Source organism: Crinia signifera, chromosome 6, assembly GCF_055691185.1.
Source record: "Crinia signifera chromosome 6, ASM5569118v1, whole genome shotgun sequence".
Classification (NCBI taxonomy): domain Eukaryota; kingdom Metazoa; phylum Chordata; class Amphibia; order Anura; family Myobatrachidae; genus Crinia; species Crinia signifera.
Window position 1 is genome coordinate 197,509,867 of NC_139222.1, and position 21,111 is coordinate 197,530,977.

General features: G+C 41.0%; 1 protein-coding gene across 1 annotated transcript in view; it reads left to right on the forward strand.

Moving 5' to 3' along the window:
- The window catches only part of NDST2 (N-deacetylase and N-sulfotransferase 2), a 128,972-nt gene that overhangs the window by 64,047 nt on the left and 43,814 nt on the right, over positions 1-21,111 (forward strand). The window contains exon 2 of the mRNA XM_083148568.1: positions 12,759-14,129. Coding sequence (XP_083004694.1) covers positions 13,137-14,129 — 993 coding nt within the window. The 5' untranslated portion in view covers positions 12,759-13,136. The remainder of the gene's footprint in view (positions 1-12,758; positions 14,130-21,111) is intronic.

Sequence of the window (21,111 nt, forward strand, 5' to 3'; positions counted from 1 at the left end):
CCTGCTGGAGCCTGCAGAAAAATAGCCCTGGATATATATATATATATATATATATATATATATATATATATATATATATATATATATATATATATATATATATATATATATATATATATATATATATATATATATATATATATATATATTACATATTACAGTGTGTTAACTGGTTCCTAACCAGCATATAGAAACACAGTACATGGATTTATAATGTGTTTTTTTTTGTTTTTTTTAAATAGTGGTTCAATTTAACACCTGTATCATGCATGTAATTAGGCCTTTTTTTTAGTACGGTGTTTCCATCGCACAGGAGATGTTTCAGCTGTACATTTTTCTAGCTGAAGCTGTCAATCACTCCCACAGTGTAATGGTTTTGTGAAAGGGACACTCTTCATCCATCACATGAAAACGCTTCAGCTCCAAAAACGCTGCCTGCCGATCTCACCTGCGTGACACCACCCTCCCTCAATATCTCCGTACAATATGCTGCATAGCACTTTTATGTCCTTTTTCTGAATCCTTCTCTAGTTCTACATTAAGGGGACCGAAATCTTTAGGGACAGATAAACAGACTAATATCCCCGAGGAAGCCATTTACATTTTGAATGTTGCACATTTCCTGTGAGTTGGATGCTTTAATTTTGTGGGTTTAATGAATGTCACCTTGTTGAGTCCACTTACTTTGAAAGTTGACATCTATATCGAACCGCTATTCCCCTGTCAAATCAGAGTGTTATGCTGGCATTTCCACTTTAATGCAACAATTGTCAAATTGATATATCAACTTGTGCAAATCTTCCCCCTCATCTGCAGTCTTTTGGGAACTGGTTGTCAAGTAATGCCCTAGCAACTTGCATCACATTATAGACTCTTCGAGTACTCCTGTCCTCCTGAATTGTGACGCACAGTAGCAGTGCTAGCCAGCGGGCTGATCTGTAGTTGCAGGTGGAAACTGGCACTCCCAACTCCCAAATAGCACTTTTCTGTGTGGATAAAATTCAGTCATTTTTGCATTCAGGAATAACTAAAAAAAATCACATATCTGCCAGCACCTCTCTATCCCCTCACGTCAGTGCTGTCCTGTCATTCTTATGCTGTGCCTGTTTCCACCCCTAATTAAACTATTACAATTAGTATTACTGATTGATGAGCGTGCTCTGTGCTGTGTGTGCTTGTTAGACGCCAAGCTTTTGCTATCTGGGAAATATGACTGCATATAGAGGTCCCATAACTACTTGAGTACTGTTATAGGCCGGCACACTGTTGTTAAGGGGATAACTGGATGTTCTCTTTCTATTGATGATGTATGTTCTAATGACTGTGTGAAGAAACCTAGAGGTTTGGGTTTCCCTTTCCTTCTTTTCCAAGAAAAAAATAATAATTAGGTGACTGGATTCCTTTTGGTTAGTGCACACATTGCAGCTAAAATAAATTTTTTAAATATTATAAGACCACATTAATGTGACCTTGCGGTGATTATTTGTGCTAGCAGTAGCTAGAGCCCATGATTTAAAAGCTATGAACAAAGGGTAATGACCGCCACGGTGTATCAAGTGTCCTATACACTATTGGATGCTTTTGACTAAGGCAGTGGTGCCCAAACTGTGTGCTGTGTGGCACCGAGAGGTGGGGGAACTGGTACTTTTTGGCCAGGCCCAGGTCTGATCGGGGGGACCACTACCCCCTCCTCTGTTGCAGAGAGCCGGGCAGTGGGAGAGAGAGGACAGGCTGCTGCCTCTGCAGCATCCTCTAACCAGCCCAGCAGCCTGTCCGGTCTCTCCCTGTATGTGATGCTGCTTGCTGCTAATTATTTTTTTTACAGGTGCATGGCCACACAGCCTCATTTTACCAGGGCAAAGGCAGAGCTATCGGTGCACCTACTTGAGGCTGCCAATCATAAAATATGTGGAAAAACAGAAGTGAACCTTGTCCATTACAACACCTCAGGGTGCCATAGAAAGGAATACCCCTTTCACATCTCGCCTAATTTCCAGGTTCAATCAGGGTCTTGCCAGTTCAACCCCGTAAATGGCGAGATGTGAAAGGGGTTACCAGTTACAGCTAACCAATAGCAACACGGCAATACGAACCGGGTAAAAAGAAGGGTTCTTAGGATACTAATGGAATTAAGGGAGGAACTAGCTACCCCTCTACATTATATCTTTGATAATTCACCATCATCAGGAAAGGTACCAAAATCGCTGATGTGATCTGAACAGACCGCAAATGCAGGGTCGCACCGGGGCTGAACAGTTTCAAAGTCCTGGTGTGACCCTGCATTTGCGGTCTGATTTCGTGATTAGTTTACTTCATTTTATATTTTTAATACATTTTTAAGAAACTCTTGGCCTAAGGGCACCGTATCATGGGTCCTCAAACTGCGGCCCTCCAGATGTGGTGAAACTGCAAATCCCAGCATGCCTTGCCACAGTTTTCCTATAAGGGAGTGTTAAAACTGTGGCAAGGCATGCTGGGAATTGTAGTTTCACAACATCTGGAGGGCCGCAGTTTGAGGACCCATGGTACAAATCATCCAGATACCGTACGGCACTGTGATTAAAAAAAAGTATCTTTACAAATGGACTATGGTCAGGTAACCTGTGGTCTATCTTTATGTGCAGGGGGAGATGGGAATTAAGCTAGAACAAGTTGCAGATATGTGCTGCTTTTCAGGTGATCACAGCAGCACAGAATATTTAAGATTACCCAGGGCCACATGTTGGAAGAGTGGGAAATGGCTTGAGGATATACCAGATAGACCAATTCCAACCATCAGACTTATTTAATCTTGCAGGGTAATGTGATGGATGGAAACATGAAGTTGGAAGATTTTGCTGTCAAACCAGCATCTGTATAAAACAAAATTCATACACCAGTATATAAAGGGACTGCTACATCAGTTTAATGCTATGTACAAAATATTCCCAATTGTGATTAATATATGCAGGAGTGTGCCTATTCTCAATAAAGCACATCATTTGTGGCCATTTTCTTATGCCTACATTTAAATAGGCAATTTGTTTTACTTATTAAGACGTATATAGTCTCTATATACAGGTTGAGTATCCCTTATCAAAAATGCTCGGGACCAGAAGAATTTTGGATAATGGATTATTCCGTACGTTGGTATATTTTTATATTTGAAAGGGGTATTTTGAGCTATCTTGCATTTATGCTGTATAAACACATCAAACATGTGAAATGCACACATATATATTTTATTTGTGCATGAAACAAGGTTTGTGTCCTATCTCAGACACAGAATTTGAATGCCAAGCAATCATGTCCTTGCGCGTATTTAATGCCAGCTACATGTTCTTTCCCCAGTAGTGCCAGTTACAGAGGGAAACAGTCATTTGGTCGACCATAAGTTTGACACCACTAGGTCGACATGTTGAAAGGGTTGACACAATCATTAGGTCGACATGGGCAAGGTTGACCATCAAAAAGTCAATATGGGGGTTTTTCACTGTTTTTTGAGCCGGCATGTGCTGACAGACTATATTCCATGCCCTACCATCCACTAGGGCGTGGTGGGAGAATAAAATAGTGTGCTGAGCGCAACAAGCCATGCGAGGGGACGCGGTACTCTTAAAACAGTGTCCATGTCGACTGTGTCGACATTTAGGTAAAAAACCTGTGAAAAACCCCATGTGGACATTTTTACTGTCGACCTTGCTCGTGTCGACATAATGCTTGTCGACCTAACCCAATGTCGAGCTTTCAGCATGTCAACCTAATGACTGTCGACCAACTTATGGTCCATACCTGTTACAGATGTCTCCAGTAGGTATTTAGCAAAAAAAATTTAAATAAAAGTACATTTTTGAGACTATGGTTTTCGGAATAATTTGGATAAGGGATTCTCAACCTGTATCAATTTCTATTATTCAGTGCTTAAAAAAACATTTTATTTCAAATCTGTCCCTGCATCAATGGTATCGTAACATGGGTAGCACCCTGGAGGGACTCTTAGCACAGCACCATAGCACTGTGAATGCTAGCCACTGTGCTGTCATCTACAGAAGTATAATTGAGCAATGTGTGTGTGGATGCTCCATGATAACTCTCGAACACTTTAAATAATCGTCTTCAAGCTTTGCACACTACCTTGTCATCTTAAGGGACAATCTAAGTTTGAAGATGGGTTTAATCGGACGAGCCGTTAAGGGTGCTGTCATAAGCGTCCATGCTATTTCTGTTTTCATGCATTGTGATACAGTATTTTGTTGGAAAGCTTATGACTTTCTATATACAACACAATAAACAGACTACCTTAAGTGGACCCTTAAAGTCCTATAAGGGTCCATTAAATGAAAAATATTTTCAATTTACAAAACTGAGGCTGAGCGGTCTGTGAATCGAACACTGTAGATATTGTAGTGAAGTCCATGTGAGATCGATCCCCAGTCAGTTATTTTTTCTCTTGATTGTTTGCTTATTCATTGAGGGTGCTCAGGATCTTCTATATCTGCTGCAGCAGCTCCTGCCCTGCTGTGGTTGGGAAGGGTAGGTGGAACAAGAATTGCTTAAGCATAAACCTTCGCCTTGGTCTGTAATAAAAACCCTTCATACAGTGATATACTGGCTTATATTTCATTGATGAATTAGCATTATATTAACTATTATTTCTATTCATTCAATGTATCATCATGATATTACTATTGCCATGCTGCATCTACAGGCGGTTACAGGAATATATGCACGAGATTGGGGGGGGGGGGGGGAGAGAATGTTCCTTCCGCATTGTGTTTCAGACAAACTGAAGACAGAATAGATTTACTCTGAACTTCCCGTTCACAAGCTTTAAAATGACAGAATGAAGTCCTCTAGGTCGTTATAGAGCTGTTGGAAGGAAAGATATGTTTTCCTCATTGCTGTAAAACCTCTTCCTGTCCTTGCATTTTGAAAAAAAGATTTTCAGTTAAGTGAAAGGACAAAACATTCCTTAACACATTATGTATCTGGTTAATGCTTGTGTAGAAGTTTATTATTGTGATATGAAATCAACATTTTTTTCCTCTCCACCCAGTTGTAGGTTTGTTTATTTACAGTTTCTTATATAGCGCAGCATATTCTGTTGTGCTTTACAGTTGGAAACAATAGATTGTAATCTTCCCTATAGATTGTAAACTTGCGAGCAGGGCCCTCATACCTTTGTCTGTAAATAACCAGTTTGTTGTAGTGTTCATTCTAGCACCCGCCATATTTGAAAACCCATGCAGTTCCTCTTCCCTGCCTGGGGTGTCGCTGTCTGCTGTAGTGCTTCTATCAGTGTGATCTGTATCAGCACTGATATGCAAACCAGACCTGTGCTAGAATCACCACAGCAGACAGCGACACCCCAGGCAGGTAAGAGGAACTGCATGGGATTTCAAATATGGTGGGTGCTAGAATGAACACTATATTGTAAAGCGCAATGGAATATGCTGCGCTATAGAAGAAATGGTGCTTTTCTAAGAATACGGTATATCTCAGCTAATGTTAAAATATGTAAATGTCCGCTACTGCTACTGTCTTTGTTTTACCATGTACCTGTCCTAATTTGCATTCGTACTGTAAATCACTATTTTCTTGTTTTTTTTTTGCTCATCGATGTATTGTAAGGTGCTGCAGAACCCTTGTGGTGCTATATGAATAAATGATCATAAATAAAACAAAACAAACTGGGTAGTAAGTAACAGACCGATATAGGCTGGTATTCAATGCTGCTGGCAAGGATGGCTTGTTTTCGGTGAGGATCGAATACTGACAGCGAGCTATCAGCACCACTCGCAGTCATAGCTTGCCTAAACGGCATTGAATATACCCATAGAGCAGGCATTCCCAACCACGGTCCTCAAGGCACACCAACAGTGCAGGTTTTAGTGATATCCAGGCTTCAGCACAGGTGACTTTATTAGTATCTGAGGGATTCTGATTAATCCATCTGTGCTGAAGCCTGGATATCCCTAAAACCTGCACTGTTGGTGTGCCTTGAGGACCGTGGTTGGGAATGCCTGCCATAGAGGTAGGAGGGCCCTGCTTGCAAGCTTACAATCTATGGATACCCAAGGAAAATTACATGATCTCTCACTGCTTCTGTTCTAGGAATTTTAATCCTACTGGGGGGCTTAAAAAAATTTACTCCAAACCCCTCCCTCTGAGTATTTAGATTAGGTTGCTACGGTCATGTGTTCCAAAGAGGGAATTCCGACGGGAGATAGGGAAGTATAATTACCCTCTCTGCAGCCTCACCCTTACCCTCCATGCTAGTGCCTAATCCCTGCACCCCACAGCCTAACCCTAAACTTCCCCATTTTATATACATATACACACACAAACACACATAATAAACAGTGTGTGTAAGTAACATACAGTATATTTTATACACACACATGGTTTTGCAGTACATATCATTTGATGACTTTCCTGGTGTGGTTTTACTGGCAAACCCAGAATGCTTTGTGAGAATCTCTTAAATCCTTTGATTGGAAGCAGCTAATGGTAGCACATGTCATAAATGAATGCTTTAATGTAGGTAGTATGATTGTTCTTCTGAGAGAACCTTGTTAACAGAAGCTTTACTATATGCATCTTTGTGCATAATTCCCTTTAAAATGTTTAGCTTTATCCGAGGTGTAATATACAGTACATAGTTAAATTGTGGATATTTTGCTTTTGAGCAGAGTAGTATTGTTTACCAAGTCCCAATGTATATGTTGGTTTAACAAGTACAGAATTGTGTTGATTAACAACTCCCCCTGTACTAACTTGCTGCATTGGAAGCCATTTGTATGGTTGGTTATGATGTATATTTTCAAAATCTTTACAGCTGCTCGAACAACAGTTTATGCAGAACTACGTATGGGCACTAAACCTGTATCCCCATATGTTTGTGCCCTAAGAGGCGGCTGCGCTTCTTGGGTCAAATGGTCCTTCTGGGTAATAACTTCCCCAGACCAGTGATTAGTTTATTAGACATCTTGTAACCTAATAAAACGCATAACTCTACTTATTATATTAAACAGAGAAAATATTTGATTTGAGAGGTTAAGATTATATTTAATAGGTTCTAGCTGTTTCTTAGCTTCCAGGTCTAGCTAATGCTGGGGATTATTTCAAGTCACTATAAACATTTTATTTTTGAAGACCACATATGGTTTTCTGTGCACGTTCTACTCTTCCTGCCCTGTCTGACCACAATGGCATTTATGTATACACGTACAGACTCAAGTAACCTACATGCACTTAATTCACTTTCAGAATTGTGTTTCGTAACTATTGGTTACAGCCATTACTGTATACAGCACGTTAATTGTCTTCTATTCCGCAAACCAGCATAAACCATAGCAGCTTGGTAGAACTATAGCGTCTACTAAATAAAGTGTTTCTGTAAAGCGCAGAGGTCCTGTTACGCTTGCCAGTCATGGTGGCTTGATGCTCCTAACATCATTTTCTGAGTTTCCTTGGCTATAAATCTGTTTTAACAGGTCAAGTCTGAAATGCAGTAGCTCAGCTTGAGACAACTTTTGTGGCTGATATTTTTCTGGTGCGTTGCCTGCGCTCTGCGTGGGCAATGCAAGTTAATTGTAACCTGCCAAGTTAGAATTCTGAAAGCATTTAATTATATAAAGCGACTCCCACCTTTCTGTTCACATTTTTTTTCCATCTCTGTAAACACAGATTAGCAAAAAGAATTGATCTAGGTCGTACTGAGCGCCTGAATTGGTTTCAACAGATAAATACTGTATTTGGCTTATGTTTATTACTTTTCAGGTTTTTTTTTCTTATTTGTACATACAACTATATCTACTGTATGATCTCTGTTAATTGTTAAATGAGTTTTCCTCTCCTATAAAGTTCTTCTGTATAACTTTACAATGGTACTGGAAAAAAAAGGAATGCGGGTTGAGTCTCCCATGTCTGAAATGCTTTGGGACCAGAATTATTTTGGTTCTTATTGGAATATTTGCATACCATAATGACATATCTTTTGGACAGGACCTAAGTCTAAAGTCCCCAATTCACTATAGCGAGGTATCGCATGCGATACTCCTGCAACTCAACCGGCAGCTCCCCGGCAGCTGAATTGCAGGGGATACATTGTATGCAAAATGTCCACATTCGATGTATTGCATGCGATCCCATTCACCGCTCCAGGTCTGATAAACCCTTATTGCAGCAATGACCATATCCAATGCGTAAGGGACCAATGCATCGAATCATGTAGATGGGTAATGCTGGGTACACACCAACCTGCAGCACTTAGGATCGAAATCTGATCCAACCAAACGATTTTGACCGAATCTGCATCCAATCAGTCTGAATTGGATCCAGATTGATGGGATTGTGCCCAAATCGTTTTGGTGTGTACCCAGCATTAGGTCGACAGGTCGTGAGGTCGACATGGGTTTTTCCAGTTTTTTTACCCGAATGTCGACATGGACACAGTTGGAAGTCAACCGCAGCCCCTCGCACTATTTTATTCTTCCACCACGCCCTAGTGGATGGTAGGGCATGAAATACCGCCTGTCGGCACATGTCGGCTAAAAAAACAGTGAAAAAACCCATGTCGACCGAACGCATTTGTCGACCTAACACCCTGTCGACCTTGTTGCCTATTGACCCAACAGTGTCGACCTAAGTCGTGTTGACAATACGACCGTATCCCAGTGAAAGCTAGCACACCTGCAAAATGATTTCTCACATCAATTGGTGTGATGTGCGTTCTTTTAAAGCAGATTGAATTGTGTGTGCTGGATAGTAATAGGTCACTATTCACAGGAAATTAAGCCTCTATGACCATAGGAAAAAAACACAGGGGTCCTTGGGAAGCAATAAGACATTTTCATATAAGTAAGAAGAAGACTGTTTCTCTTTTGGTGTTGCATACCCACACCCCCAATAACATCATGCAAAGTGTACGTTTCTTTTGAGGTGCTTCTATCAAATGTGTGTATTGGGAACAAGCAATAGGAATTTGATCTGGTCATATTACATGTAAGTATTCGGTTTCTGGAAACCAAGCTTCTGCTGCACTGCCCTCTAACAATATACATAAATATTTCAAAGTATACTGTAGGTCACAAAGACATTCGTGTAAAATTATTCAGTCACTATGTAGTTACTGTGTTATTGCTTTGACCGTTGTGCTTAGAACATATTGGTACATCATGTCTGTAAATAAAACCGACTAATATTCTCACACAAACATTGTTAGTTGACTTGTGGTCACTGGGCCCTTCACGTGATATCTCATAGACTGTGTGGGCTTCTTGAGCTTTTGAATTCCAAATACTTGAGAGCACACTTGACTCTAGTGTGCTGTAGCCCTTCCTGTGCTCTTTCCTCTAAGATTGTTTCAGAGGGAAAGAATCCTGTCCTCTGACCACAAATATTACACCACTGCATGACAACCTCTCCCGTAGCAGTGCATTTGCTGACATCACCATTCCCCAAGCACTGTGGGAAATCCTTTCCAACAAATCTGCTGAACACACATTTTCCCGGGCAGATGGGATGTTGGAAAACACTGGCTGGAAAGTACTTTTTCTTTTTCATTTGAAACTTTCCTTCATATGCAGAGTTAATGCAGTTTCCAGCCAGATGTTGAGCATTTTCTGCTGGAATTCAGATGCCGCATGTGTTCAGTTATTCTCTGCAGCTTTCAGGAAATATTTTTAGTTTCTGTCCAAGGTAAAGAGCAAACTTCCAGATCTAAAAGGTATGTGAGGAAATGTAGGGCACCTGTGTAGAAAGAAGAATCCTATAAAGTAAATACAAAAGAATGTATCCTATATTGAAATTAGCAGTCTATATTCAACTGGTTTTTTTTTTTTTTTTAATGCCGATAAGTAATGGCCACTCGACTGGGCTTTTCAATTGCTTTGCCAATTAGGGGCAACTGCATTTCTTTTCATGTTTACCATGCCCAAATTTACTGGTTTTAGGTACTGCGTTTGACCTGGTTAATTTGCGGCAGCCTTTTACATTTCTGCTCTTCACCATAGGAGGTGGTGGGAAGAAATGATGCAGTCGTGCCCCGATAGCAAACAATTGAATAGCTGCTGTTGGGCATCTATTAACTTAGCTGTGTACACACTGGATGATCTATCGGCCATTTGAGTAAATGGATTATATATAAGTGCCGGGTGAGTACACCTAATACGTTTCAGTATGGTGCATCTGGCTGTGTGTATGAGTGTACAATTTCTGCGGAGTCTGATATCACAGTTGGGTGGGCAAATTGAAATCCCCACCCTGCTGATTATAAGGACCGACCTGAATCAACCTCTGTCAGTCTGCCACCAAGTCAATAGTGTGTATCCAGGGTTATAGGTGCACAAGATAAGTGATACCATAGGGTAAGTTTACTAAGATGGGAGTTCTGTTTTTACATGGGATGTTGCTATGGGCAACCAATCAGATACTATCATCTTCTAGAGCAGGCATGTCCAACGTTGGCCCTCCAGATGTTTTGAAACTACACATCCCAGCATGCTTTGCAATAGTTTTAGCATTCTCTAATAGCAAAACCGTGGCAAAGCATGCTGGGATGTGTAGTTTCACAACATCTGGAGGGCAAACGTTGGATATGCCTGTTCTAGAAGGTGCTAAATAAGAAGTCGATTCTGACTGGTTTCCCATAGCAGCATCCCATGTGAAATAGAACTCCCATCTTAGTACATTTCCCCCCATGTCTGAGTACTTACATTATGCAAGCCTCTATTTTATCTTGTGGTATGAGGGTAAATGAATCTGCAAGAAGAGCTTGGAGTGTTAGATACCAATACTATTGTATTACAGATGATACGATTCATGACTTCTTCCTGAGAGATTGGGGGGGGGGGGGGTGCACATACCAACTATTGTGTTTTATCACAACAAAGCTGGTTTCTGCTGCTTTTGGTTTTTAGGTTTCATTTTGATGTGGCGGAAACGTGATCCAAAATCTGGAAGTGTGTACATGATGCCAACCTTTCTGTCCAATGTTCCTTCAGCAGCATAGCCAGACACGTCGCGTGAGAGTGTATGCGTGAATCTGCCTGTTCATCAGGACATTACATAGTGACATTTGTAAGCACAATCGCATCTGAGACTGCAGGTTTTCTGGCCTCGCAATCTGCCAGGAACTGGTTAGGCTAAATAAGCCTCTGCTTGTGCAGACTGGCCAAACCAAGCTGATGGTCGCAATGGTGATCCAACGCTGCACTCAGATTGCGAATCCAATACAGGTGGTGTCTATTTCATTTCAACACCTCCTGCTGCATTTGTATATTGTTGGATAGAATTGTGCAGCTCTGAAATTCCATCCGTCTCTGAATCAGGCCCTACATTATATACTTGATGATGAGTTTTCTTTGTAAGAGGAGTCATTTTCCTTGTGCATCTGTTTTACAGTTGAAACTAGTGATATATTTAGGCCTAAAGGGAAATTGTCCTGCTTTGGAAATACATGCTGTCTCATCTGATAAAGTGGTGGTGTAAGTTGTTGTGAAATTGCCATTAACCTTCTTGTGTCCATGTCATTATAAAATGGTCATTTTAAATACTTAATAAATGCTATAATTCACTTCCAACTTCCCCCAGAAGTTCAAAAACAGTTGTCGAAATTTTGAGTAACAAACACCATTACGACCATATATCCGATATCATGGACAGGTCAATTGGTTATATTTTTATAACGTTCTCATTTAATGTCCATCTGATGCAAATGTACACATTCCTAATGATATTTCTAGAGGATTCAGGAGACTTGAAAACAACATGGCTTCCTTTGCTATTTATAGGCCAATGTTACAGAACTGTGTAATAGTTTATACTTCACATTCTCTCATACCCTGAGTAAATGGTTGTGGTATTACCTAAACTAAACATCACACATGTGGTATTACCTAAAGAACATCACACTTGAGAATTGCACTGCTACCAATGTGATCTCCATCATAATCCCTGTTTGGGTATTATGGATCATTAGGTCACCAGCATGTTGGTCGGCAGTCATTAGGTCGACATGCAGGATGGTCGACTTGAGTTTAGGTCGACATGGTTTTTTTTTGTTTTTTTTGAACCGAAAGTCGACACGGACACTGAAACATAGCACTGCGTCCCCTTCGGGCACACTATTTTATTCTCCCACCATGCCCTAGTGGATGGTAGGGCATGAAATACCACCTGACAGCACATGTCAGCTAAAAAAAAATGTAAAAAAGCCCACATCGACGTTTTGACCCTGTCTACCTAACCGGTGTCGACCTAATGGACCTCCTACCTCCATGTCGGTTTGTATCTACCCAGTTGGTTTAATGACTGTTTCCAATTGTAAAGCGCAACGGAATATGCTGCGCTATATAAGAAGCTGTAAATAAATAAAATAATGGTGTCGACCTAATGACTGCCGACCTAATGACTGCCGACCTAATGACTGCCGACCCAACATGCTGGTGACCCAATGACCGTATCCCTCCTTTTCTGAAGTTACATTTAGTAGTCCTTAAAGGTCAGTGGGAAGGATTTGAGAGAATTTGCTGTAGAAGGCTATTCCTTTTATATCAACTTTACAGAGAACTGTAAATATTGACATTTAAACTCAGTATAAAGTGGTAAAGGCAATGGAAATGTGTTTTTAATTGTAGCAGTTAACCATTATAATAAAGCAATAAAATAATAGTAAGTATATTGAGATTATTTTGTATGTGCATCAGAGGGGTTAATAAACTACTTTTGTTTTTCAAACAGCCTTTTTGACAATGTTTTGTTTTGCCCAATTCCAGGACACAGCCTAACGGTGAAGATTAATCGCCTGGATTAGACTCTGGGAGGGAGTCGTTCTTCAGCAGCAGCTCCTTGCCAGCACAAGAGGAAGGAGAGATGTGAGAAATGATTGGGATGTAATCGTGTTGTGGTGGCAATCTGTTAAGGAGCCTAGATCGGTGTGCAGAGAAGCAATGGGAATTGGAGGCCATGGTAACCTGACATAAATGGCAGGCTGGAGGCGATCTCACCTCTTTGCATCCTACTTTTATTGCCTTGTACTGTGTTGTTGCTGCTGCACCCCAGAGGGACTTTACACATCGGCACTGTGCAGTCGGAGGACAGTGATCAATCAGTTTAGGTGAATTCTGCAAGCAGGTGGGGGGTTTGGCCTCACCATGATTCACCTATGGAAACTTGTTCGGCACATGCGACAGCTGGAACTCCATCGCTTGATCTTGCTACTGATTGCCTTCAGTTTGGCCTCCATGTGTTTCTTAGCTTACTATGTGACCAACAGCCCTAAAATCAAGGAGCCCCCTCCTCCACCTTTTAGCGATTGCAGTAGCCAGCATAGAATTGTTGTTCAGCCCCAGGCCAGCTGGCGTCTAGCCAGATCTGTAGACACTTCTCGCACGGAGCCAGTGGTGCTTGTATTTGTGGAAAGCATATATTCTCAACTTGGACAGGAGATTGTGGCCATCTTGGAATCTGGTCGATTTAGATACAGGACAGAAATCGCTCCCGGGAAGGGAGATATGCCAACTTTGACTGATAAAGACAGAGGTCGTTACGCTCTGATAATTTATGAGAACATCCTAAAATATGTCAATTTAGATGCTTGGAACAGGGAACTGCTTGACAAGTACTGTGTGGAATATGGGGTTGGTATCATTGGCTTCTTCAAAGCAAATGAGAATAGCTTACTAAGTGCACAGCTTAAAGGCTTCCCACTCTTCCTACATTCCAATTTGGGGCTGAGGGATTACCATATTAACCCAAATGCTCCACTTCTGTATGTTACTAGAGCTAATGAGGTGGATCAAGGTCCTCTTCCTGGAGATGACTGGACAGTATTCCAGTCTAACCACAGCACATATGAACCTGTACTGTTGGCCAGCACCAAGTCTTCTGAATCAATCCCGCACCTTGCGACACACAAAGCACTTCATGCCACTGTGGTGCAGGACTTGGGTCTTCATGATGGAATCCAGAGGGTACTGTTTGGCAATAACCTTAACTTTTGGCTGCACAAACTCATTTTTGTTGATGCCATTGCCTACTTAACTGGCAAACGGCTTTGCCTCACACTTGACCGATACATTTTGGTTGATATAGATGATATATTTGTTGGCAAAGAAGGAACACGAATGAAGGTTTCCGATGTAGAGGTAAGTTGTCTTAAAATCTTTTGAGAATGTAAACTTGAACTTAGAATTGCTTCCTTCCCCTTGTACATAGTAGAGAAACAAGAATAAATGCAGTTTAGCTCTAGCTATTCCCCTATAAATAGTTGTTGCTTCAGGTAATGCATTGGGATATAATGTTGTTAATATGACTGGTCTGGTGTTTTTTTTTTGTGACCTGTTTGTGTTATCAATGGAAAGTATACTTACTTGTCTTCTGTAAGTGTTTATGCACAGGTTCTTCCTCTTGGCCATTGTATAGTCCACCTTTTTACACTCGCTGCTGTGTCCTTTCACTTTTTAATTGATGAGAATTCTACCTTGTCTTTATATCCATGATCTTTCTACATTTGACACTGTCATCTGACTCATGCTGCTGTTTGAGATGTTAAATCTTTGTCAATGGAGGAAGAATTGAAAGAGACATCTCATGCGGATACCCTTTGTAACTTAATTTACCAGTTCAGCTACCACTAATCTTCTGGCTACAGAAGCCTAATTATTCACCTTCTATCATGGAAACGTTATCCATCCTCTAAATCATATGATTGCAATCTTCTTATAATAATCTCTTTATTCGGCATTATGCTGTTCTAACATTTCATTCTTTGCATGTTTTTGAAGAACCTTCAAGCGGTTATCAGTGAAATGCTCTTTTGTTGTGGGTTAACACCTTACTCTCCTCCCAGAAAGCTGCTATACGTTGGGTCAATACAGCACACTCCTTCCAAAGAGAACACTTGCTTTAAAATGAATAGTCTTCATCATATTCTAAGAAAATTATCTATTTGGTATCTGATATAGAAGCTACTAAATATGTTTATATAAGTATGCAAGTACTCGGTTGCTAATCTGAAGTAATCGATGGTGATCCAGGACAGTGACTAATCTTATGAAATCATCTTTTATTGCTGTGCACACAAAATGGATTGCTCAGATATAGTTTTAGATGTACTTGCAGCAGAGTATGAGCCCCATATGTACCTATGCTGCTTCTGCATATGTATATTACATACATATTGTAGTGGGCATGACTAGCCCATTCCATGGCCAACCAGAATATTGCAATGCTCAGAAGAGCACATATTATTTTAGGAGGTTATTTTGCTGATCCTAGGTCTTTGGGAGATAGTCATTAATAATGATGGAATGGTTTTATGTAAAAAGGATCCAGTATAAATATGTGGAAAGGAGAATGAAGAGACTGGAAGGCAATGGTTTGCTAGATGCTGACGTTATAGAGAACCGCTTTAGCTTCCTGGCGTACTGTGCATATACCGGGACAGTATAAACTGAGGTATAGTTTGGGATAGTCTTCAATTTGAGGGATAGTCTGTTGGAATGCCCTTTAAAAGCTCAGCTCGCCCAGATGCTTTCCCATCTCTGTCTTTTTTTCCTCCTAGTGAAGTCTGAAATTAAATTTACTGAGTTGGGTGCTAGGCATATCCTGCTGAAGCTCTTACAATTAATGTACCCACAACTAAGCATTGCCCTGCTGCCCAGGTACTATCTACTCATTGAGTGCCCCTGGAAAGCCTACTCATGTATAGTGTAGGTGGGATAGGAGAATTTGCTAGGCTTCGGCGACTTAAGGTGAAACTAATATATCCAGTTTCAGACTGGTTCTTTAAATGGTGTATTTTTTATAAACTTAGTTGGCGATTACAGGTCGATGTTAAATGAATACTGCTGATCACGCTCAGGTGTAATCGCACGTATCTGCTAAACTCGACCACATTGTTGAGAGAGGCCGCCATCTGCTGGCTCTCTTATGTGGGATCCAATTGAATAGCCACTGAAGTCACTGACAGCTCAGCGCAGACCGGCTTTGCAGATTTTTTTTTTTTTTTGTAGGTTGCATATGCAGGGGCAAAGCTTTTGATCATCACAGCAGTGTACTATTTTAGGTATCGCATCAGGAAGCTTTTTTCAGAACTGCAGTATAATATCATGTTTAGGCTCAACTATGTGTTTCATCTTGATGGCTCATATATCTGAAAGTAAGGGTTCCCATGTGTGAGCATAGTCTGTTTCACATTCCTTTTTGTTGAAGATGGCATTTATTGTATATATATGGTTTGGCTTTTATTTTAACATCCTGTGTTTGCTGAAAGTTTCGCAAAAATAGTATTAGAGGCTAATGGGGAGATTCAATTGGGATTCAGACTGTCGGAATGTCCCGGGCCATTTTTTGTTTCTTCTGACTGTAATTTGACAGCCAGAATTCAATGTTCCTGCTGTTGAGAGTCGGAAAGTCAGCGGATCAGCGAAAACAGCTGCAGATTTTCGAAAAACGGCTGTGAATTCGACAATCTGCGGCCAGGTCCTACAAAACGTTATTCAATTACTGCTGCCACTAATTGAATAGGTGAGAGACGATTTTTTCCACTGTCGGGAAATATCGGCGCAGATTGAATAGCCTCCCCCTAATGTAGGGTACACACCACGACGACCCGCTCACGCTGCACATTGTGAGTGGGTCGTCAGTGTTTCTTCAGAACCGCTCACGATGATGCGGGGGGGCACGACCCGCTCACGATGTGCACCGTGAGCGGGTCCGATCCAATGGCGACCCGCACCCGGCAGTATGGTCGTTATTCAGATCCTACCTGCAGCAGGTAGGATCTGAATAACGACCGACCCGCAGGACCGCTCATCGGATCGGTATCGGTTTACACCAGGACAGAAAAGGGCCCAATCACCACACAATCTACATCCAATTGGTCGGAATTGGATCTAGATTGAGGGGATCGGGCCCTAGTCGTCCTGGTGTGTACCAGGCATAAGACATCAAAGACTGCAGCATAAATAGATCCTGCAGTAAATAGCCATAGATTACCAATATGTATAGACGCACTTGCAAAGGTTCTGGAAATAGATTTCTGCCCCCCCTCTGCGTATTTATGTCTGGGAATTGTACAGCTTCAATGGAAATTGTCTGCTAGACACGTTCTGTAGCAGCTGAGTGCTGAAGTTGGTCATAAAATGGCAATGGCTGCACCTTTTAAAACTCCCAAATGTAAAGTATATTACATCAATAATTTGTCTTAAATGGAGGCGATTGGATAATTGCACATTAAAGTCTGTGATGTGGATGAGAAAGGGAGGGCTTTTTCTTATTGAACACTTAGCTGGAGTGAACCTTTTAACATTCGGCATTTTCAGCTGTCCAACCAACTAATTGATTTTTCTTTTGACTCATAAGCTGCCTGTGCTGCTTTATCCCAGATATTATTGCACTGGGGTCTGTTTGTAAAGCTTCTACTATACAGCATGAAGTACAGTAGCGGCCTGGGGAGGGGTGGTTGCACTTCTCTTAATAAACTTTTTATTTATGTTCTTTCATTGGTGGGGACATTTTGCCCTGGTGGTCATATTTTTATATTTGCCTGGGCTCCTGTGTGCGCTGTTTAACACTAGTCGTCACCATGGGCTGAGAGGTGTTATTTCATAATATCTGCTCTGACCGGTACATAGTTATTTATATAATCATGAATGTGCCCATGATCTGGCATAAAATTGGTTAAATTTAGTGGTTACATTTTTTTTATCTGAAGGCTAAAACAAAGCCGACTTAAATTAATAAAAGAATTAGAGAATAAATGAGTGGGAACAACAGTCACATAACTAAATGGATTTCACTTCAGACCCTGCAGGATTTGCACATAAGAAGGATTTTAATTTTCCTCAGGCGCGAAGTTCCGATGCCCAGAGACGGCTGCTCCTTTCATGTCATTTCAAGGATTTTTTTTCGACGTCTCTCCCCACTCCCTTTTTTTTAAATATAGTCCCCGAAAGCTGGCAGAGGCTAGATCCACAGGAGGCATCCTCCATGTCTGTGTTATAGGGGCGAGGTGCGGACTCTGCTATTCATTGCACTGTCTGGTGTGAGGATTTAGGGTGGATGAGTTGGGTCTGTCAGCGGGGTGTCTGTATGACAGCTTGTCAGTCGGCTCAATCAGTGTATGCTATCTGTCGTTTTCAGGGCGGGGGGTGTTGGTGTTGGGGAACTGAGATTTATTTTGCCACCGTCTTTCTATTTCTATCACTCGGCTACAAATATGACCCCAGAGAATGAGCTGTTACTGTAGATTGTAATGTGGCAGCAGTTGATGTTGATGTAGAATGCAGGCAGCTTTTTTCTGTCTTGAGCACTTTTTTTTTTTTTGTGCATCATTTCTTTTGAAGATTTTCCCTCTTGTCAGATCTGTGCTTCTGAATTCAGGTAGTGCGGTTTGTTTATGAAATATAAATTCTAGCTAAAGACCCCCTATTAAAGTCCAAAAGTATGGTATCCGAAACTGAGCAAGCTGTGCAGCCCTATAGTTATGTTTCGTCATGTGTCTGGGGGGGGGGGGCTGACTTTTCAAGTTATTCTAAGTTGATGGAAAACTTTAAGTGCATAATCTTCGAGATCTAAATAAAAAATTTTTTCTTTCTTTTTAAGTTCACATTATAGCTTCAAATGCCCTGTAGCAGGATTAAGCAAGGGTGTTCCCCTCTGCAGCTGCAATTTTAATATAAAAATATACCATGGGTGTAATGAATAAACTTGTATAGAACATTATGTGAGCATGTTTATACACTTCTATACTGTGAGACTGGGGTTACCGTTGTGCTTTGCAGTTTTTGGATTTTTCCTGATCCAAAAACACTGCTTAGTTTTGTTAGTTTCCTGCTGAATTGGAGCCTGGATGTGTTGAGGACCAGATGTACTAAGCTTGGAAAGCGATAAAATGGAGAGTTATAAACGTTCAGCCAATCAGCTCCTAACCACCAGGTCACTAGCTGTGTTTGAAAAATATCAGGTAGGAGCTGATTGGTTAGTGGTTTAGCACTCTCCATTCTATCACTTTTCAAGGCTTAGTACATCTCACCCTTTATGTGTGAAAGGTACAGCCAACCTCACCTGTGTTGATTCAAAGCTATCGTCCACTCAGCAAGAGTGTACATATAAAAGGGCAGATATATCATATATTCAAGAGAGATGATGTGAAGTTGCCTGTAGCAACCAATAAGCTTCTAGCTGTCATTATCTAGAAGTCTAGAAAATAAAAGAAGCTAATTGTTGCCATAGGCAACTTCTATTGAAACCCTTGAAGCCTTGTATCAAAGTCAAAGGTTTGATACATCTTCACACTGTAAAATGTTTCTACTTGACATGTGATCTTGTACGTGACTTGTAATACATAGATCCATGTAATAAATGACACAACTGTTTTGTGTAGTCCTTTTAAACTGGGATGTTTGGAGTGTGTTAGGGGGCATACACACAGAGCGATTTTGTGCTATTCTAAGCAATCTAGTCAGATTGCTTAGCAAGTAAGCACAAGATCTCTCAGTGTGTATGCCCAGAGTGATTAATCTCCTGCTAACTTAGTCAGTGCATGAAATCAAAATCTAGTCAAATTGCTTAGCAGGTGGCTGCAAATCTCTGTGTGTACAGAATGAGTGATCGAGATCTCTCATTCTGACCCACTACCCGGTCTCTTTCTTGCTTAAGCAAAATTGCTTCGCACAAATCACTGTATGTGTATGTGCTCCCCATGGGAGATCTGGACACCAGGAAATCGCCTACCCTAAATAGCTTAGCTAGTGTGTATGCCCCTGTACTTACCTGTATTAAAAGATCTCACGTAATGTTTCCTCAAGATTTGCAGCTTCCACTTCTATTTTTATTTCCCTGCATGTTTATTTTCTTAAGAGGTTCATTGTTTTTATAAAGCATTGTATGCCTTTATGTTCCAAAGTGGAAATAAACCCTATGCTTTATGAATGGAGTATATTTTCCTTTATAGTGGTATGAAAACGGTGTCCCTCAGGCTTTGTGAACAGCAAGTAGACTGCTTGTGTGAAATGGGCACTCCATAGCTCATTCTTATGCTTCACGCTCAAAATCCTCTCTTTTCTACTTGCTGTTCTTCAGTGTTAGATTACACAGCCTTATGGTCTGGTTTGGTCCTTATCTGACAGATGTGCTGTCATGGTAACGCCAGGCAATCTCTAAATCTCCATTGGTGCACAAAACTGCTAAACCCCCTTTGCCGGCTTTCCTCCCACTCTGCATTCTGCATGTCGTCTTCAAAACAATCTTCAAACTAGTGGATGAGGCGCAGTAAACACGCCTCGTCGGGTCCCCGCTCTTGCTGCACTAGATTGCACTGGTATTACAGTAAATCACCCAGTCTGTCTAGATGGATGTGTTTCTGAGATGCCATCTTCAATCACAGGACTGCTAATGTCCCTTTGTGTAGCTTGAGAAATTAGCGCCATTGTTTTCTGTGCCATTTCCAGAGATCGAGAGCACACCTGGTCCTCCTCTGCTACTGTCAAATATCTTTTCCTGTTCAGAAAACAAGGATTCTGATTTTGACAGAGAATCTAATATGACTTATGGGAAATGTTTGGTTAATTAACCAAAAGTGCCTTTTTTGGCCCTTGCAGTTATTTAAGTGCTAGAAGGAAAATGTTAACTCTTTGTAGGCTTAGCATAAACATCTTAAAATCCTTTATTCTTTTCTACACTGTAATAATCCCCTCTTTTACCGCTTAGAGAAATCCTCACGACCTGTCCTGCTGTGTGTGTGTGTGTGTGTGTGTGTGTGTGTGTGTGTGTGTGTGTGTGTGATGCACATAAATGCTGCTAGGTGCTGGGTTACTTATTTATGTAGTGTATGTTAACCTGCTGTGTCTTGATTGCTTTTATTTTTTTGGAAGATTGGGGGCTTGCATGCAGGTAAAGAACAACACCGATCGGCATCCTTTTACAGTGGGCAATATACCACGCATGAGTCATAATTATACTTGTGTGCATAAGTTCTGGCTTTTATTATTATTATTATTTACGGTATTAACAGTTTCTTATATAGCGCATAAATATTCTGCAGCGCTTTACAGAGTATAGTTGAACATGCACATCAGTCCCTGCCCCAGTGGAGCTTACAATCTATATTCCCTTCCACATACA